Here is an 18,985-nt window from a genome sequence, read left to right on the forward strand (position 1 = left end):
CATTTTGGAAAAAGTATGAAACTTAAGAAACTAAATATATTCATATTTTCCTTACTTTTTTCTTAATTCTCCACTCCTCTTACTAAATTGTGTATATGTAGGATTTATGTATTTCAGTTTATTTTAAAATGTATTAGCATGGAATCATTTAGACTATTTAAAAATATTATATACCTACAAAAAAAACTTAAAAAAAAAACCCTTTTTTTCCAACTTACTGATAGGCAATTTTATAGAAAGGAGCTGTGCTCTAATCATCTTTATGCGTGTAGGTATCACGAACTCCCAAATAAATTTATAAAAGAGATTTCACTCATATATAGGATATTCAGAAACATAGTTAGGGAGCAACAAATGGCCAAAGTAATCAGAACTGGAGATTTTGTCAATAAAACTGAGCTTACATAGGGAGGCTTTTAGAATACTGGTAGAGAAGAGCAGGCTCTCTGGTGATGGATGTGGTGCTGGAATGACGGATGCAAGAAAAGCATGGTCTACAGCATTATAAATCCCAGTACCTCAATAAAAATGGTTAAAAAAAAACTAACAAAAGATAGTATGATCTAGCATTTTCACTTCAGTGTATTCACTCCATGAAATTATATTTATACCAATTTTCGTTGCAGCAATACTAATACAGCTATGATAGGAAAGCAACTCAATAGATGGGTGCATAAACAATGTGATAAATTTATGTAATAGAATATTTTCGATTTTTTTAAGAACATGAAATTCTGCATTTGACATTAAATGGAAGAAACTGAACTGTTCAAAGCAAATACGTGTCAAAAGAGAAAAATCATATGATTTATCCTACTGTGCAACAAAAGGATATAAAATTGCCGAACATACAACATTTATTTATTTATTTATTTATCTCTGGGCCACACCCAGTGATGCTCTTGGGTTACTCCTGGCTCTGCCAGAAATTAACTCAGGAATTACTCTAGGCTGTGCTCGGGGGACCATATGGGATGCCAGGGATAGAACCCAGTTTGGCTGTGTGCAAGGCAAACACCCTACCCGCTGAACAACTGCTCTGGCCCCCAACATACAGCATTAAAAAAAAAAAAGTCAGCATTGACAACAGAACTAAGGTCATACCAAGAGAAGTGGGTAGAGAACAGAAGACATGCTGGAGTGGGAGGGGAGAAAAGTTACTTTGTAGCTTACTTTTTTTTTTTTTGTCTAACAACAGATTTTTTACCAAAATCCTTGGCATTTTTCTTTACGTTTTCAGTAATCTGGAACTGGTGATAGATTTCTTTCTTTATAATTTGCTTTAACCCAACACATCATACATGCAAGTGCCAATCAGTATGAACTGTATAGCCTTTTCTTATCTAATTTCGCTGGTTACAACTTCATTGCTACGTTGAATGATAGTAGTCAGAGTGGGAATCAATCCCTGTTTTCAGAGGATTTTAGAGCAAAAACTTTCAAGTTTTCACCATTGGGAGTGATGCTTGCTACAGGTTTATCGTAAATGACATTTTTCATGTTGAGGTACACTCTATGTCCGTTTATTTTTAATTTTTGTTTTTGGGTCATACAAGAGCTTACTCCTGGCTCTGAGCTCAGAGACCACTCCTGGCAGGAATCGAGGGACCACATATGGTGCTGGGGACAAAACCCAGGTGGATGTGCTGTACTAGTACTCTGGCCTCTCTTTGACCATTTTGCTAAGGGTTTTAATCATAAGTTAATGCTGGGTAATGTCAAGAGCTTTTATTGCATCCTTGGGATGACCAGGTAATTTGCCCATTTTGTTGAAGTGGTTTATAACACTAAATTAGATTTGACTACATTAAACCATCTTAGTGCCACCTTGATAAATCCTACTTATTATGTAAAATGATTATTTTAACATTGTGGCATTTGGTTTGCTAGTACTTTGAGGGGGGAACAAAAGACTGACACTACTTAGGAAATACTCATAGTATGGTGCTTGGGGTCTTACCAGGGGTACTCAGGGAACTAGATGAAGCTGGTATTAAAGCATGTACTCCAGCCCTCTAAGAAACCTCCCTGGCTCACTCAGTACTTTTAAAGGTTTTTTGCATCTACAGCCTCCAAAGAAATTAATTACTCTATTGTGTTCTTTGTGCATATGATTCTTTTGGGTTTTTTTGGAACAGGGTAATTCTGGTCTCATAAAATGTGCCTAAAAGTCTTGTTTTTCAAATCACTGGAAGACTTGAGGGTCAGTAGGTATTTACTGTGTGAAAGTCTCTAACTCGTGAAATCTCTAGACCTGGCTTTTGTTTTGGGAAAGATTTTGATTACTGTTTCACTTTCCTTTCTCATAATTGAGCTGTTCAAACTTCCTATTTCTTTGTTATTCAGTATTAAAATGTTATGTTTCTAATAATTTTTCCCCGAGATTGTTCAAATTTTGCATATAACATAATAATCTTATGAGCCACTATTCCTGTATTATCTTTGACAACACTGAAACAAAATTACTAGATTGTCTTTCTCTATATATCTTCTCAAAAATAAATTCTTGGTTTCACGGGCATTTTGAATTGTCTTTTTGATAACTATTTTATTTCTTATCCAGTTTTTATCATATTTTTCCTTCTACTGACTTTTTCTAGTTACTTTAGGTCCAAGTTTGTTTTTAAATATGTGTTATCTTGTTTCCTGAAGTGATCATTTGTTACTATAAATTTCCCTTTTCTGGTGGGAAGGGTTTTTTGAAGGAGGCTATTCTGACTCAGTGCTGCTTTAGGATCACTCCTGGCAGTGCTAAGTGGGCCATGCAACGCAGGGCTTGGAACCAGGGTGTGTTGCCTGCATCCCTATACTGTCTTTCTAGTACAACTGTATCTGAGTACCTCTTTTAGCTGCATACCGTGGTCTGTGATTATCTTGCGTTTTCATTTATCTTCAGATACAATTTGATTTCTATGTTTATTTCTTCATTGCCTCAGCAATTATTTAGTATACTATTTAGTCTCCACATTATCTGTGGCATTTACCACTTTTTTTTTATTGTTTTCTAGTTTTACAGTAGAATGATCCAAAAAATGTTTGATATGATTTCAATTTTATAAATTTATTGATACTTTCTTGGCATCTCAGCATATGTTCGATCCTTGAGATATTCCATGTGCTCTTTAGAATTTGCCTTCTGCTATTTGGGGGCGGAATGCTCTCTAAGTATTAAATCCATCTCATTTAATTTGTTACTTAAGGCTAGCATTTACAGGGGGAATTTCGGTCTGATCTATCCACCGGCGAAAGTCATTCGACAGTATCTCCTTGCACAACTGTGTTGTGATCTGTGTATTCCTTTCCGTTTACAGTTTTGTAGATACTGGTGCTTTAATAAGCTCCTCCTCTCTCCTTCTTTTGTTCACTGCTGGTGTTGCCTTGAGTATAGGTCACATGCACACATGGCTGTGGTGCCAGTCCTCTTAGCTGTGGTGCTTGTGGGGACCATATATCAGGTTGTGATGCTTATGCACTTAGCTGCAGTGCTCACTTGTGTTGCTGTGGTGCTTGCACTCAGATTATTGGGGATCAAGCAATTTAGGTGAGGTATGCAAGTTATGGTTGTAGTAACCACTAGGGGTCGCTAGAGTGCTCACACATATTGATGCTGTACTTCCTGTCTGTGGTACTCACACATCTTTAAAGCTGTAGCAGTCTCCTGGGGTTTGGGCCCCTTTGTGATGCTGACATACACCTTATCATAATGCAGTTGGAAACTGCTTGTAGTACCAAAAAACACAGGTGGCAGAGCTGCCAGAATTGTGCTTGGTAAATGTAGTGATTTAAACTCAGGACAGGTGTTGTAAGTCACTGAGTAACTCTACAGACTCTTTGTTGTTTCTGTGTGTGTTCCTATTATAATAGAAGACTGATACTTTATAATGATAATGAGATTATCATTATCATTGAAATTATAATGATAATAGAATTATCATTATAAAATATCAGTTTTTAACATCTTCTTTGAGCTTTGTGGATAAAAGTTTATTCTGACACAAGTAAAGGTATTGAGATATTTATTAGGTGGGAGTAACACTTTCCAACCCTTAACTTTAAGTCTGTTTGTCTTTACAACCAAATCAAGTCTCTTATAGGTCACCTATGGTTAAGTTTTTAATTTTTACTTCTTCGTTCTTTTTGTTTGGGTACATACTTACTAGTTCTGGGGATTACTCCTGGCTCTGTGCTTGATTTGGAGTCAAAGCTGGTCCCTGAACTTCAGTGGTAGGAACTGTGTTTCTGTCCCTAGGCTGCCCAATAAGTCTAATACATCTAACCATTTGGTGCTCTAATTTTTTAACTTTTTAATTTTTATCTTTTCTTATTTATTTTGGTTTGGGGGCTATAGCCAACAGTGCTCAGGGGTTACTCCTGGCTCTGGTGGTGCTTGGGGGACCATACAGGATTCCAGGGATCAAATCCAGTCTGTCTCATGCACCCTATACACTATAGCACTCTATACACTGTGCTACTGTTTCAGCCCCATCTTTTCTGTGTTCTGATGAGAGTCAATTCCATTGACAAGAAACAAACTATTGGTCTATAAGGGCTTACTATTGTTAAGAGAAAATTTTTCTGTTTCCTGATTCTATTTACTTTGGCTAAAGTTTTTGAGAATTAGAAGAGCTAATTAAATTAAAATTCATCTCATTTCATTCAATTAAATAAAGATTTTCTTGTAAAGATGGTCTTGGGTAAGCTCCTTCAGTTTTCACTTGTCTGGAGGCTTTTGTTTCTTCTCCCTCCTATCTGAAAGGTATATTCTTGGAATATCCTTGGTCTTCAGTTTTTGAATATTTTTGAATGAGTCATTCTACCCTCTGCTGGCATAGAGAGTTTCTGATGAAAAGTTTGATGATTTCTCAGGTAATTGACAGAGGTAGCTTTAACTTATCTTGCCCTTTGGTGTCACTGCTTTGCCTTAGTGTAAGTCTGTATGCATGCAGATATCTAAATGGACTGGTATATTCAGTTCCTTCTCTGGGGTTGGGAAGTTTTTAGCTATTTTTCCTTTGAGTATTCTTAGTCTGGTGTAACAATTTTGGTATTTATTCATCTATTTATTGGCTTTCCTTTTTAGCCTCACCTACTATAGGTGCTCAGGGGACTGCTTCAGGCAACGCTCACGAGACTGTGCAGTGCAGTGCCCTGGACCAAACCCAGGCCTCCTACATTCTAAGTGTATGCTCCAGCCCTCTGAGATAACTTCCTGGCCCCACTATTACTTGTCAGAACATGCCCTCTGCTATCTTTCTCCCATTCTTCCCCTTCTGAGATATCCATAAGCCTTATGTTACCATTTCTCTCTCTCCTTTTGGGAGGGCTACACTCAGCAGTGCTCAGGGCTTATTCCTGGCCTTGCACTCAGGGATCACTCCTGGGAGGTTAAAGAGACCATATGGAATGATGGGGATCAAACACGGGTTGGCTGCATGAAAGGCAAGTGCCTTACCCACTGTATTATTGCTCCAGTCCTGTTGCCTTTTCTAACGCAGTTGGATTGTTATAGTACTATTTCATTTTTTTGTTTGTTTTTTGTTTTGTTTTGTTTTTGCTTTGGGGCCACACTGGGCAAAGCTCAGGGATCACTCCTGAATATGCACTCAAGAATCACTCCTGGTGGTGCTTAGGGGAACATAAGGGATGCTGGGGGATTGAACCCAGGTTGATCACATGCAAGTCAAGCTCACTATACAACTGCTCCAGCTGCAGTACGATTTCATTTTCTAATCTTATTTTATCTTGTTCTTCCACCAGAATCATTTCAAACCTTCTACCTTCGAGCTTACAGATTAATTCCTCCCGTAGGTTTATCTGATTTCTGTAACTTTTAATATAGCATTCTTGATTTCATTTATTGACTTCTTCACATCCTGAATCTACTAATTTATCATTAAAAGGTTTCAACTTCTATCCTTGCTTGTTAATTTTACTCATGAGCCTTTTGAATTATTTTTGTGAGTTTTTTTTTTATTTTGTGTTTCTTCATGACAGCTATTTTGAATTATCTATGTGCTAGAAAGATATAATCTCACACTTTTTTTTTATGTTTGGTTTTTGGAGTAATGTCATTTCCTCTTCTGAGAAAATAATGTCTCGAAGTCTCAAGTTGCCTGCTAGTATAATTTCTGTCTGCCCACTGACTATTGCCACTACCTTTTAATTCAGATGAACTCTAAAGTGCTTGGTCATCCATTATTTTTCCAGCAGGTGGTGGTATGGCTTTACATATTTTTGGCTACAGCTGACTGCTGCCTGAGCCTGGGGGTGGGGGTGGAAAGGAGACAACTTCACTATAAAAAGGGTGCTCGAATCCCAATGACACAGAAAATGCCCTGCTTTACAGTAGGCCCAACCACAACTTTACCTGCAATTGCTACAGCTGTTTGTCTTCCTGATGCTTTTATTTCTGGGGTCACTTCTCCGAAATCTGAATGTCTGAAACAATTTCAGAAGAAAATTGTAATTAAAATTATGAAACACCATTTTTACCTGTAGAACTGACTACATATTAAAATCTCTTAGGAGAGAGAGTCTTTAAAGAAATAAATTGTGCCCTAGACCCTCAAAGACAAAAATCTAGAAGACAGGCTTGGGTGTCACAGTCTTTTAAAGGCCTTCAGTGATTCTAATATGTGGTCACAATTTGGAAACACTGGTCTAGAAAATCCAGCACCTCTCAAAGACTGTAGGTTAGAGCATAAATATAGCCATTCACAAAGACATAAAGCCATACATACCCTTTGACCAGTAATTCCATTTGTATCCTAAAGAATTAAGATTTAGTTACAAAGATGCTCCCACTACCAAATATGGGGCAATTTGAGTCTGGATATAATTAAATACATCAATTAACTAAAACCACTAAAAAACAAGAAAGGTTGGTACCATCCCACTTGGTGCCAACCTTTCTCCACTCTTAACTCACCAAAAAAATGGAAAATATAAATGAACTCCTATAAGTGCTGAATGACAAAAATAACCAAAATGATCATAGAAAAATGGCAACACATTCCTTAATATCCAGAATGTCTCTAAATGTCAATGAGCTGATCTCTCCTATCAAAAAGCAATGAGTGGCTGGATGGATCAGAAAATAAAATCTAATCTTCTTTCTTACAAGAGATATACTTGAGTTCTCACGATAAACAGTATCAGAATGAATGACTGGAAATAATCATAAGGCTAACAGCAGATTTAAAAAAAGAAAAAGCAGGGACAGCCATACTTGTATGTGACCAATTAACATTCAACTGAAGAACGTAGGAAAAGATAAGGATGGTTATTATATATTGGTTAAGGACTCAATTCACCAAGCAGACTTAAGTCTTACAGACAGCAAATAAAGGGACAGCAAAATTTATAAAGCAATTGCTAATTTAAAAAGCTGCTAATTTATAATTTATAAAGCAACTCACTTGATCAGAGAAGATAAAATGATGGCAACACAATAATAGGAAACTTCAACACTCTATTTCTGTCATTGAACTGATCAGAGAGAACATCAGTAAAGAAATAAGAACCCTAAATGAGGAATTGGAATAACTAGGGCTAAAAGAAATGTCTACAGAATTCTCCATACCCCCAAAGTCAAATACACGTTCTTCTCCAAACACACAGAACCTTTTTTGGAATAGATCACATATTGGGGTATAATCTATCTATAACATCACAAAATTAGAAATAATATCAAGTATCTTCTCAGACTACAACTGCTATGAAGACAGAATTAAAAATAAAATAAAACTGGGGAAAGTTCCTACATTTAGAAACTGAAAAAACAATAATTTTAAGTAAGTTTTAAATAATTGGACCAATAGATAAAAATCAAACAAGAAATAAATGAATCCTCAAAATGAGCAAAAAAAGAAGGTATAAATAGCTATCAGAACTTGTGCCACACAGCAAAAATAATACCAAGTGGGAATTCAAAGCAATATAGGTTTATCTCAGTAAAGAAGAAAAAACTCAAATAAGTACTTAAACTCACAGCCAGAGAAAACAGAAAAGGAGTAACGCATGAATCCCAAGCATAAGGAAGGAAATGAAAAAAAAAATCAGAGCAGAAATCAAGTGTATAGAAACCAAGAAAAAAATTAAAAGAGTAAATGAAAACTGCAGTTGATTTTTCCAAAAAAAAAAAGAGAAAAGAAAAGAAACAACAGGAGTCAGAGAGATAGTACAGTGGGTAGGGCACTTGCCTTACATGCAGCTGACCCAGGTTTGACCCCCTGCATCTCATATGGTCCCCAAGCACCACCAGAAGTAATTCCTGAGTACAGAGCCAGAAGGAATCCTAGAGCATAACCAGATGTGGCCCAAAAGCTAAAAATAAGTAAATAAACAAATAAATAATAAACACAATCGACAAAACCTTAGCTAGATTCATGAGAGGGGAAAAAGGGGGAAAAAAAATCTGAACAAATCAGATCAGAGATAAAAGGTGAGAAACTATAACAGCCACTTCTCAAACACAAATGATGATAAGAGATTATTGGAAATAAACGTATGCCACTATAACGGAGAACCTAGAAGACTGTATCCTTAGACTAATAAAATCGCCAAAGAATCAGTAGGAAATAGAAAACCTGAACAGATCAATTATAAGTAAGAAAACTGAAACAATAATTAAAAACCTTGACAAGAAAGCAAGCCCTGGATGAGACAGTTCATCAGTATGTTCTATCAAATTCCTCAAGCTCTTTAAAAATTTTAAGAAGAAAAAAAATCTATCTTAACAGTTTCTATAAAGCTAAGATAAACAAAGAGTATCATGAAAACAGAAAATTCCAAATTGATATCAATGATGAATATTGATGAAAAGATTCTCACCAAAAATCTTTTTTTTTATTAGTGAAACACCATGAGGTACAGTTGTAGATTTACAATTTTTTTGGGCTTGGGTTTGATTATACAATGATCAGATACCCATCCCTCCACCAGTGCCCATTTTCCACCACCATGGATAATATCCCCCCCACCCCCATCCCCCCATCCTCCCCTGCCTCTGTGGCAGGACAATCCCCTGTGTTCTCTCTCTCCTTTTGGGTGTTGTGGTCTGCAAAAGAGGCATTGAGTGGCAAACATGTTCAGTCCATAGTCTACTTTCGACATGCATCTCCCCTCCTGGGAGGATCCTCCAAACACCCTTTATTTGGTCTCACCAAAAATCTTAATGACTAATCTTATAATTTGTGAGTTCAAAGTGTGGGTGCACTACGCATGTGTTCGGTGGTCAAGAACTGCCTCTCCAGGTCGGCCAAAGGAGAAAGATGAACAAAGGAACAGAGGAATGGGGACCAGAGGAACAGGGCCACAGGCTGGTTGGTAATCAGTTACCATTTATTTCCTTTCAGAGCATTAGTTATATAGAAATTGTGAAGGGTGGAGGTACACACAGGTGTGGCTGAATGTTACAATAAACAGCTGTAAAGCCCCTCCTTCAGGGGACGTTCTTCTAGGAGATTAACTCAGGGACTCAGGGACAAAATCTCATCTGGGGGTTCAGCACTCTAGATTACTAGGAATTCCACTCAAGGGCATATTCCATCTAAGGGCATATTGCTTTTTCCTTTCCTTAGGTAATACATTTAAACAATCATACTGAATACTAATATTTCTAGTCATTTTGTATGAACTCAGTAAAAGATATATTAAGCTTAAAGGGTGGCTCTTCCTGGGGACATCTCACTATATATCCCAGCTTATAGGCCACCATAGTCTTTCCAGCAGGTTCCTTGTCCAGTTACTTTTATTTTTACAATTTTTTTTTAAATGTAGGAGTACTGCTATTTATTCAGCCACTGATTAGCTGATTGAATTGTGCATGAACTCCACCTTACTTTTTTTTTCATTTTTTATAATTTTATTTATTGAATCACCATGAGAGCAGTTACAAAGCTTTCGGGTCTAAGTCTTGGTCATACAATGAAACACCCGTACCTTCCCCAGTGCCCATTCTCCACCCCCAACAACACCAGTATACCCCCAACCCGTACCCTCCCCTTACCTTTGGGGCAGATGATTTCCACATTACTCTCTCTCTACTTTGAACACATTCAATATTCTGACACCAGACCCACCATTATTATTTGTGATTTTACCCCAACACTAGGATCTGCTGAAAAGACAACAGTAGACAATTTGTGTTCTATTGCTGGTTATGAATAACATGTGATGTCGCGTGGCTGCAGTAGGGCCATGTGATTTTGAAATTCTGAAATTTTAACACTTAAATCTGGAGAGATTTCTGCCAAAAACAACTGGGTTTCGAGATTTGCTCCTGAGTCTCTGGGATCATGGCCGTTGAGCAGCTTGATGAGGAGCCAGAGAGGCCGTTCGTGGGGATGACTTGGGGTCTCGTTGGGGTGGGGAGGACAGGCCCAACTCCACCCCCATCCCGTGAGGCCCAACAAGTTTCATCACTGCGGGCCCAAGCCTGAATGTCCAATGGCCTCTGGAAGATGACGGCCACGGAGCTACCAGGGGGAAGCAGGCGGAGGGACAGCACCCTTTCCCCCCTGGGGTGGCCTGGCGACAGTAACCTACTGTGTGGTCCGGACGCATTTTTGCCAAAAACTGCTGGGTTTCAAGATTTGTTTCTGAGTCTCTGGGATCATGGCCGTTAAGCAGCTTGATCAGGGGCCAGAGAGGCCGTTCGTGGGCGATGATTTGAGGTCTCGTTGGGGTGGGGAGCACAGGACCGGCTCTACCCCCATTCCGTGAGGCCCTGTGTGTCTCATCACTGGGGGCCCAAACCTGACTGTCCAGTGGCCTCTGAAGGATGGCAGCCACTGGGCTGCCAGGGGGAACAGGCCAAGGCACGAAATATATTCCCACCTGGGGTGGCCCAGTGCCGGTAACCTACTGTAGGGATGGATGCATTTCTGCCAAAAGCGGTTGGGTTTTGAGATTTGTTTCTGAGTCTCTGGGATCATGGCCAGTAAGCAGTTCAGTCAGGAACCAGAGGGGCCATGCCTCCAAGTATATAGCTGAGCTGGAGGTGGTTTGTGGGTGTGTTTCCCATATACTTAACTTTTGGCCATTTACTTTCTTTATAAGCTTTGCCCCAAGTTTTTGGGGTCTGGCCAAAGGCACAGCAGCAATTTTGGGTTATCTGGAAGTCTGAAGGTGCCATCAGGCTGCTGATGCACTCGCCTCACAGGTACAGATAGACCTGATGGCGGCACCATACCCCCGTATTTTTACAATTTTAATTTATTTTTTGTGTAGTACTTATATATTCATTGAAATATACAATGATTACTTCCATTGCTTTACAGAGGCAAATGCATAAAAAATGCCCTGCCAAAACTATTTTTAAATCCCTCAAATATAACTAAGTTGTGATACTAAATAAAACAAATGTAGTTAACAGTGGTTTATAAGTTTATTTGGCAGGTAGTTTTCAAATATTAAAGAGATCTTTAGCCATCATTTTTTAAAAATTGAGCTACAATTACAAAACTTTCATGTATGAGTTTCAATCATACAATTATCAAAGACCCATCCCTCCACCAGTGTACATTTTCCACCACCAATATCCCCAGTATCCCTCCCACCCTATCCCCATCCCATCCCTCCCCTTGCCTCTATGGCTGACAATATCCCTCTTACTGTCTCTTTACTATGGGCATTATGGTTTGCGATACAGATCCTGGGAAATCATGTTTGGTCCTTCATCTACTTTCAGCACACATCTCCCATCCAGAGCGATCCCTCCAACCGTCACTGACTTAGGGATCCATTCTCTATCCCAGCTGCCTTTTCCCCAGCTTATAAGGCAGGCTTCCAATCTTGGAGCAATAGTCCCAGCTCTCGCCTCTACTGTCCTTGGGTGTCAGTCTCATACTGTATTTTATATTCCACAAATGAGTGCAGTCATTCTATGTCTGTCCCTCTCTGAGTCATTTCACTTACTCTCCATTACCATCCACTTATATGAAAATTTCATGACTTCATCTTTCCTAACAGTTGCATAGTATTACATTGTGTAGATATACCAAAGGAAACTTGGGTTGTTTCCAGATTCTGGCTTTTGTGAACCGTGTTTCAATGAACAAACAGGTGCAGATATCATTTCTTCTGTGCTTTTTTGCACCCTCAGGATATATTCCCGGAAGTGGTATTGCTAAGTCATATGGAAGCTTAATTTCTAGTTTTTTTTTAATGAAATAGCTTCGTTTGATTTTTTTTAATAGTGAGACATCATGAGGTACAGTTGCAGACTTACACATTTTTGTGCTTGGGTTTCAATTATACAATGATCAACTACCCATCCCTCTACCAGTGCCCATTTCCCACTACCACGGATCCCAGTATCCCTCCCACCCCTCATCCCCCCCTGCCTCTGTGGCAGGGCATTCACTTTTGTTCTCTCTCTCTTATTGGGTGTTGTGGTTTGCAAAAGAGGCAATGGGTGACAAACATGTTTAGTCTATAGTCTACTTTCCGCATGCTTCTCCCATCCTGGGAGGATCCTCCCAACACCTTTATTTGGTGTTCCCTTCTCTATCTGAGCTACCTTTTCCCCTAGTATGTGTGGTTGGCCTCCAAGCCATGGAGTAAAATTCCTGGTACTAATCTCGGCCATTCTTGGGTGTTAGTCTCTCCTATTCTGTTACTTTATGTTCCCCAGATGAATGCAATCTTTCTATGTCTATCCCTTTCTTTCTGAGTCATTTCGCTTAACATGATACTTTCCATGTAGTACCACTTGTATGTAAATTTCGTGACTTCGTCTTTTCTAACAGCTGCATAGTACTCCATTGTGTAAATGTACCAAAGTTTCTTATACCAGTCATCTGTTCTCGGGAAATCAGGTTTTTTCCAGATTCTGGCTATTGTAAAGAGTGTTGCAATGAACAGACAGTTGCAGATGTCACTTCGACTATTCTTTTTTTTGCCTCTCTGGGATATATTCCCAGGTGTGGTATTTCTGGGTCAAATGGGAGCTCAATTTCTAATTTTTTGAGAATCATCCATACTGGGATGGATCCCCAAAAGGGATGAACCAGTCGGCATTCCAACCAACAATGATGGAGTGTCCCTTTCTCACCACATCCGCACCAGCACTGGTTGCTTTTGTTCTTGTGGATACGGGCCAGTCTCTGTGGTGTGAAATGATATCTCATTGTGGTTTTGATCTGCATCTCCCTGATGATTAATTATGTGGAGTATTTTCTCATGTGCCTTTTAGCCATTCAGATTTCTTCTTTGTGAAAGTTTCTATTCATTTCATCTCCCCATTTTTTGATGGGGTTGAATGTTTTCTTTTTTGTGGAGTTCAACCAGTACTTTGCATATCCTTGACATTAACCCTTATCGGATGTGTAAGGTAAAGGTAAAGGCCCTCCCGTTGATCGTCGATTTGCTCGAGCGGGCCCAGTAACGTCTCCATTGGAGACTTTGTTGTTACTGTGTCTGGCATATCGAATACTCTCGGTAGCTTGCCGGGCTCTCCGAGAGGGGCGGAGGAATCGAACTCGGGTCGGCCATGTTGGCCGCTTGTAAGGCGAACGCCCTACCCGCTGTGCTGTCGCTCCATGTGTATTTGGCGAATATCCTTTCCCATTCTGTAGACTGTCTTTGTATTTTGATCACTTTCTTTTGAGGCGCAGAAGCTTCTTAGTTTAAGATAGTCCCATTTGTCTATCTCTGTTTTTACTTGCTTGGCCAGCAGTGTGACATCTTTGAAGACACCATTAGCTTCTATGTCATGGAGGGTTTTGCCAATTTTTTCCTCAATGTACCTTATGGATTCCGGTCTGATGTTGAGGTCTTTAATCAACTTGGATCTTACTTTTGTACATGAAGTTAGGCAGAGATCTGAGCCCATTTTTTTGCATGTAGCCGTCCAGTTTTGCCAGCACAATTTGTTAAAGAGGCTTTCCCTGCTCCACTTCACTTTTCTTGCCCCCTTATCGAAGACTAGATGCTCGTATGCTTGGGGGGAGATGTCAGTATATTCAACCCTGTTCCATTGGTCTACAGCTCTGCCTTTGTTCCAGTACCATGCTGTTTTAATTATTACTGCCTTGTAGTAGAGTTTGAAGTTAGGGAGGTTGATTACTCCCATTTTCTTTTTCCCAAGAATTGCTTTAGCTATTCGTGGGGACTTATTGTTCCATATAAATTTCAGGAGTGTTTGCTCCATTTCTTTGAAGAATGTCATGGGTATCCTAATAGGGATTGCATTGAATTTGGACAGTGCTTTGGGAAGTATTGCCATTTTGACAATGTTAATTCTCCCGATCCATGAACAGGGGATATTTTTCCATTTCCTCGTATCCTCTTTTATTTCCTGAAGTAGTATTTTGTAGTTTTCTTTGTACAGGTCCTTTACTTCCTTAGTTAAAGTGCTTCCTAGGTACTTGATTTTCTGGGGCACAATTGTGAATGGAATTGTTTTCTTCATGTCACTTTCTTCTCTTTCACTATTTGCATATAGGAAAGCCATGGATTTTTGGGTGTGGATTTTATAGCCTGCCACTTTACGATACAAGCCTGTTATTTCTAGAAGTTTCTTGGTAGAAGTTTTAGGATTCTCTTAGTATCATATCAGCTGTGACTAGTGAGAGCTTGATTTCTTCCTTTCCTACCTGGATGCCCCTAATATCTTTTTCTTGCCTAATCGCTATTGCAAGTCCATCCAGAACTATATTGAACAGCAGTGGAGAGAGTGGACATCCTTGGCTCGTCCCTGATCTTAGAGGGAAGGCTCTCAGTTTTTCACCATTGAGGACGATGCTTGCTGTAGGCTTGTGATAGATGGCTTTAAATATATTGAGGAAAGTCCCCTCTATCCCCATTTTGGCTAGGGTTTTCATCATAAATGGGTGCTGGATCTTGTCAAATGCTTTCTCTGCATCTATTGATATGATCATATGATTTTTATCTTTTCTTTTGTTGATATGGTGGATTATGTTGATTGATTTCCGAGTGTTATACCATCCTTGCATCCCCGGGATGAATCCTACTTGGTCATCTTTTGATGAGTAGTTGAATTCTATTTGCTAGTATTTTGTTGAGAATCTTCGCATCCGTGTTCATCAGGGATATCAGCCTGTAGTTTTCTTTTCTCGTGGTGTCTTTGTTTCCTTTTGGTATTAGAGAGATATGGGCTTCATAGAAACTGTTTGGGAGAGTTTCTGTTTTTTCAATTTCCTGGAAAAGCTTGAGAAGGACTGGCAGTAGGTCCTCTTAAAGTGTTTGGAAAAATTCGCTAGTGAATCCATCTGGACCTGGGCTTTTGTTTTTGGGAAGACTTTTGATTACAGTTTCGATTTCGTTGATGTTAATAGGTCTATTCAGATACTCCAGATCTTCTTGATTCAGCTTTGGGAGATTATAGGAGTCCAGGAATTTGTCCATTTCTTCTAGGTTCTCTTGTTTCGTGGCATACAGACTTTCAAAGTAGTCTCTGATGATCTTTTGGATTTCTTTGGTTTCTGTTGTGATATCCCCCTTCTCATTTCTGATTCGGTTTATTAGGGTTTCTCTCTGTTTCTTTGTGAGTGTTGCTAGTGGTTTATCTATCTTGTTTATTTTCTCGAAGAACCAGCTCTTGGTTTCATTGATCTTTCGGACTGTTTCTTTGGTTTCCATGTCATTGATTTCTGCTCTAAGTTTAATGATCTCTTTCCTTCTGCCTGATTTAGGCTCTTTCTGTTGATCCTTTTCTAAGGTCTTGAGTTATGAGGTCAAGTTTTTATGTGCATCCTTTCTACAGACCTAAGATATGCTTGCAGAGCTATAAATTTTCCCCTTAATATGGCTTTCGCTGCATCCCATAGGTTCTGGTAGCTCGTGTCTTCATTCTCATTTGTTTCCAGGAATCTTTTGATTTCGTCCTTGACTTCGTTCCTGACCCACTTGTTGTTCAGCATGGAGTTTAATTTCCAGGTGTTTGATTTGGTTCTCCGTGTCTGTGTGTGATCCACTTCTATCCTCAGTGCATCATGGTCTGAAAAGATGGCTGATACTATTTCTATCTTCCTGATTCTGTTGAGGTATGTTTTGTGTCCTAGCACATGGTCTGTTTTGGAAAATGTTCCGTATGCACTGGAGAAGAATGTGTATTCTTTCTTTCTGGGGTGTAAAGCCCTGTATAGGTCTATAAGCCCTTTCTCTTCTATTTCTTCTTTCAAAGCCAATGATTCCTTGCTGGGTTTTGTTCTTGTTTATCTGTCCAGAGGTGATAAGGCGATGTTGAAGTCTCCCAGTACTATTGTGTTGCTAGCATTGTCCTCCTTAAAATCTGTTAGCAGTTGCTTTAAATATTTAGCTGTTCCCTCATTAGGTGCATATACATTTAAGAGTGTGATTTCTTCCTGTTGTATGAAGAGAAAATTGCCTTCACTGTCCCTTCTAGTCTTTTTCAAGGTGAAATTAATGTTGTCGGATACTAGTATGGCCACCCAAGCTTTTTTGCAGGAGCTGTTTGCTTGCAGGATTGTTTTCCATCCTTTGACTTTGAGTCTGTGTTTGCTCTCAGTGTTGAGATGAGTTTCTTGTAGGCAGCAGAATGTTGGGTTCTGCCTCTGTATCCATTTTGCCACTCTGTGGCATTAAGAGACACTCTGTGTCTCTTAAATGGTGAATTTAGACCGTTGACATTGAGAGAGAGTATGGTTATGGGGTTTTCTGTCATCTTTCTGTAAGGGTGTGTTGTGGTTGTAGGGTTTGTCTTGTCTTATAGTAGCCCCTTTAGCCCTTGTTTTAGGTTTTGAGTCTATGAAGTTCCTGAGCTGCTGTTTATCTAGAAAATAGTGTACCGTTCATTCAGTTTTGAGTGAGAGTTTAGCCGGATAGAGTATTCTTGGTGAAGCATTCATTTCAGTGAGTTTTTCCACTATATCTCGCCACTGCCTTCGGGCTTGGAGGGTTTCCTCTGATAGATCTGCTGTGAATCTAAAGGGTGCTCCTTTGTATGTGATTTCCTTTTTTGCCCTTGCTGCTTGCAGCATTGTATTTCTATCAGCAGCATCGATCATTCTAACTATCATATGTCTTGGAGTGTTTCTGTTAGGGTCTCTTTTAGCTGGCACCTTTCGGGCTTCTTGAATCTGAATGGCTGTATTGTGGAGCTCTGGGAATTTCTCGGCGATGATTTGTTTAACCATGGTTTTTTCATTGGGATTGTTTCCCTGAGCTTCTGGTAGTTCAATGATTCTAATATTGTTTCTTTTGGAATCGTCTCCTAGGACTCTGATTCTCTGTAGAGCTATTTTGAGGTCCTTTGCCACTGTTTGTTGTTGCGTGTTGGCTTGGTGCAGCTGATCTTCCAGCTCATTGATTCTTTCCTCAGCTGTGGTCATTCTATTTTTGAGGGCACAGACTGAGTTTTTGATTTCATCTATGGAATCTCTGATCCGTGCCATTTCTGTGCGAAGCTTTCCAATTTCTGCTCTCATTTCTTCCTGTATTTTGTCGATTGTGCGATCGATTGTTTCTTTCATGTCCTTTTTCAATTTAGTGGATATCTGTCTGACTATTTCATTGAGTTGATTGAACATCTTAATGACATCATATCTGAATTCTTTGTCAGAGAGGTCCATAAGGGGGCTAGTACCTACTGAGGCTTCTGGACTTGTTTCCTTATCTTCTCTCTGTGGCGGGGATTTGCGTTGTTTCTTCATGTTGGTGTGTAAGTGTAGGTTCGAGTAAACTACTTGTGGCCGCATAAGTGTTGGCCTGCTGAAAATTAGGCCACGCCCACTTTTAAAAGCCACGCCCACTTCTAAAGTCGCCACACCCCCACAGATACCTGGTGTGTGTCTGGGGAGTAAAGACTGGGTGGGGAGAAGAGACCAGCTCGGCTTGGGCGGCGGAAAGGGAGAGGCAGAGAGGCTCAGATCTGCTTTGTCTCCTGGCGTCTGGGGGACACCTGGGGGCTTGCACGGTGAAATCCAAGTCCCGGGTTCGAGAAGCGGCGGGAAAACTGACCTGGTTGAGTGGGGAGAAGAGACCAGCTCGGCTTGGGTGGTGGAAAGGGAGCTCAATTTCTAGTTTTTTAAGGAATGCCCATATTCTCTCTCTCTCTCTCTCTCTCTCTCTCTCTCTCTCTCTCTCTCTCTCTATGTCTCTCTTAAATTTTTATTAGTGAAACACCATGAGGTACAGTTGTAGGCTTACAAATTTTTGTGCTTGGGTTTCAGTTATACGATGATTGAGTATCCATCCCTCCACCAGTGCCCATTCTCCACCACCACTAATCCCAGTATCCCTCCCACCCCCCCCATTCCCCCCATCCCATCCTGCCTCTGTGGCAGGACACTCTCTTTTGTTCTCTCTCTCCTTTTGGGTGCTGTGGTTTACAAAAGAGGCACTGAGTGGCAATCATGTTCGGTCTATAGTACACTTTCAGCATGCATCTCCCATCCTGGGTGGATCTTCCTAACATCCTTTATTTGGTGCTCCCGTCTCTATCTGAGCTGCCTTTACCACTAGAGTGTGCGACTTGCCTCCAAGCCATGGAGTAAACCTTCTGGTATTTATCTCGGCCATTCTTGGATGTCAGTCTCCTATTTTGTTACTTTATGTTCCCCAGATGAATACAATCTTTCTATGTCTGTCCCTTTCTTTCTGACTCATTTCACTTAGCATGATACTTTCCATGCAGTACAACTTGTATGTAAATTTCATGACTTCATCCTTTCTAACAGCTACATAGTACTTCATTATGTAGATGTACCAAAGTTTCTTTAACTAGTCATCTGTTCTCGATACCCATATTGTTTTTCAAAAAGGATAGACCAGTCGGGGCTGGAGAGATAGCACAGCAGGTAGGGCGTTTGCCTTGCACGCGGCTGATCCGGGTTCGATTCCCAGCATCCCGTATGGTCCCCTGAGCACCGCCAGGAGTAATTTCTGAGTGCATGAACCAGGAGTAACCCCTGTGCTTCGCTGGGTGTGACCCAAAAAGCAAAAAAAAAAAAAAAAAGAATAGATCAGTTGGCATTCCTACCAACAATGAGAGTCCCTT

The 18,985-nt window shown here is 39.9% G+C and overlaps 1 protein-coding gene across 4 annotated transcripts in view; it reads right to left on the reverse strand.

Annotated features, from left to right (window-relative positions):
• Positions 1 to 18,985, reverse strand: part of URGCP (upregulator of cell proliferation) — a 60,977-nt gene that overhangs the window by 19,643 nt on the left and 22,349 nt on the right. For 3 of the 4 annotated variants that reach the window (XM_056113348.1, XM_056113347.1, XM_056113349.1), the window contains one exon: positions 6,368 to 6,438. The exons of the other annotated variant lie outside the window; for it this stretch is intronic. In XM_056113348.1, the coding sequence (XP_055969323.1) occupies positions 6,368 to 6,438 (71 nt within the window). The remainder of the gene's footprint in view (positions 1 to 6,367; positions 6,439 to 18,985) is intronic. 4 annotated transcript variants of the gene reach the window in all.

Source organism: Sorex fumeus, unplaced genomic scaffold, assembly GCF_029834395.1.
Source record: "Sorex fumeus unplaced genomic scaffold, SorFum_2.1 ptg000020l, whole genome shotgun sequence".
In the NCBI taxonomy this organism is placed as follows: domain Eukaryota; kingdom Metazoa; phylum Chordata; class Mammalia; order Eulipotyphla; family Soricidae; genus Sorex; species Sorex fumeus.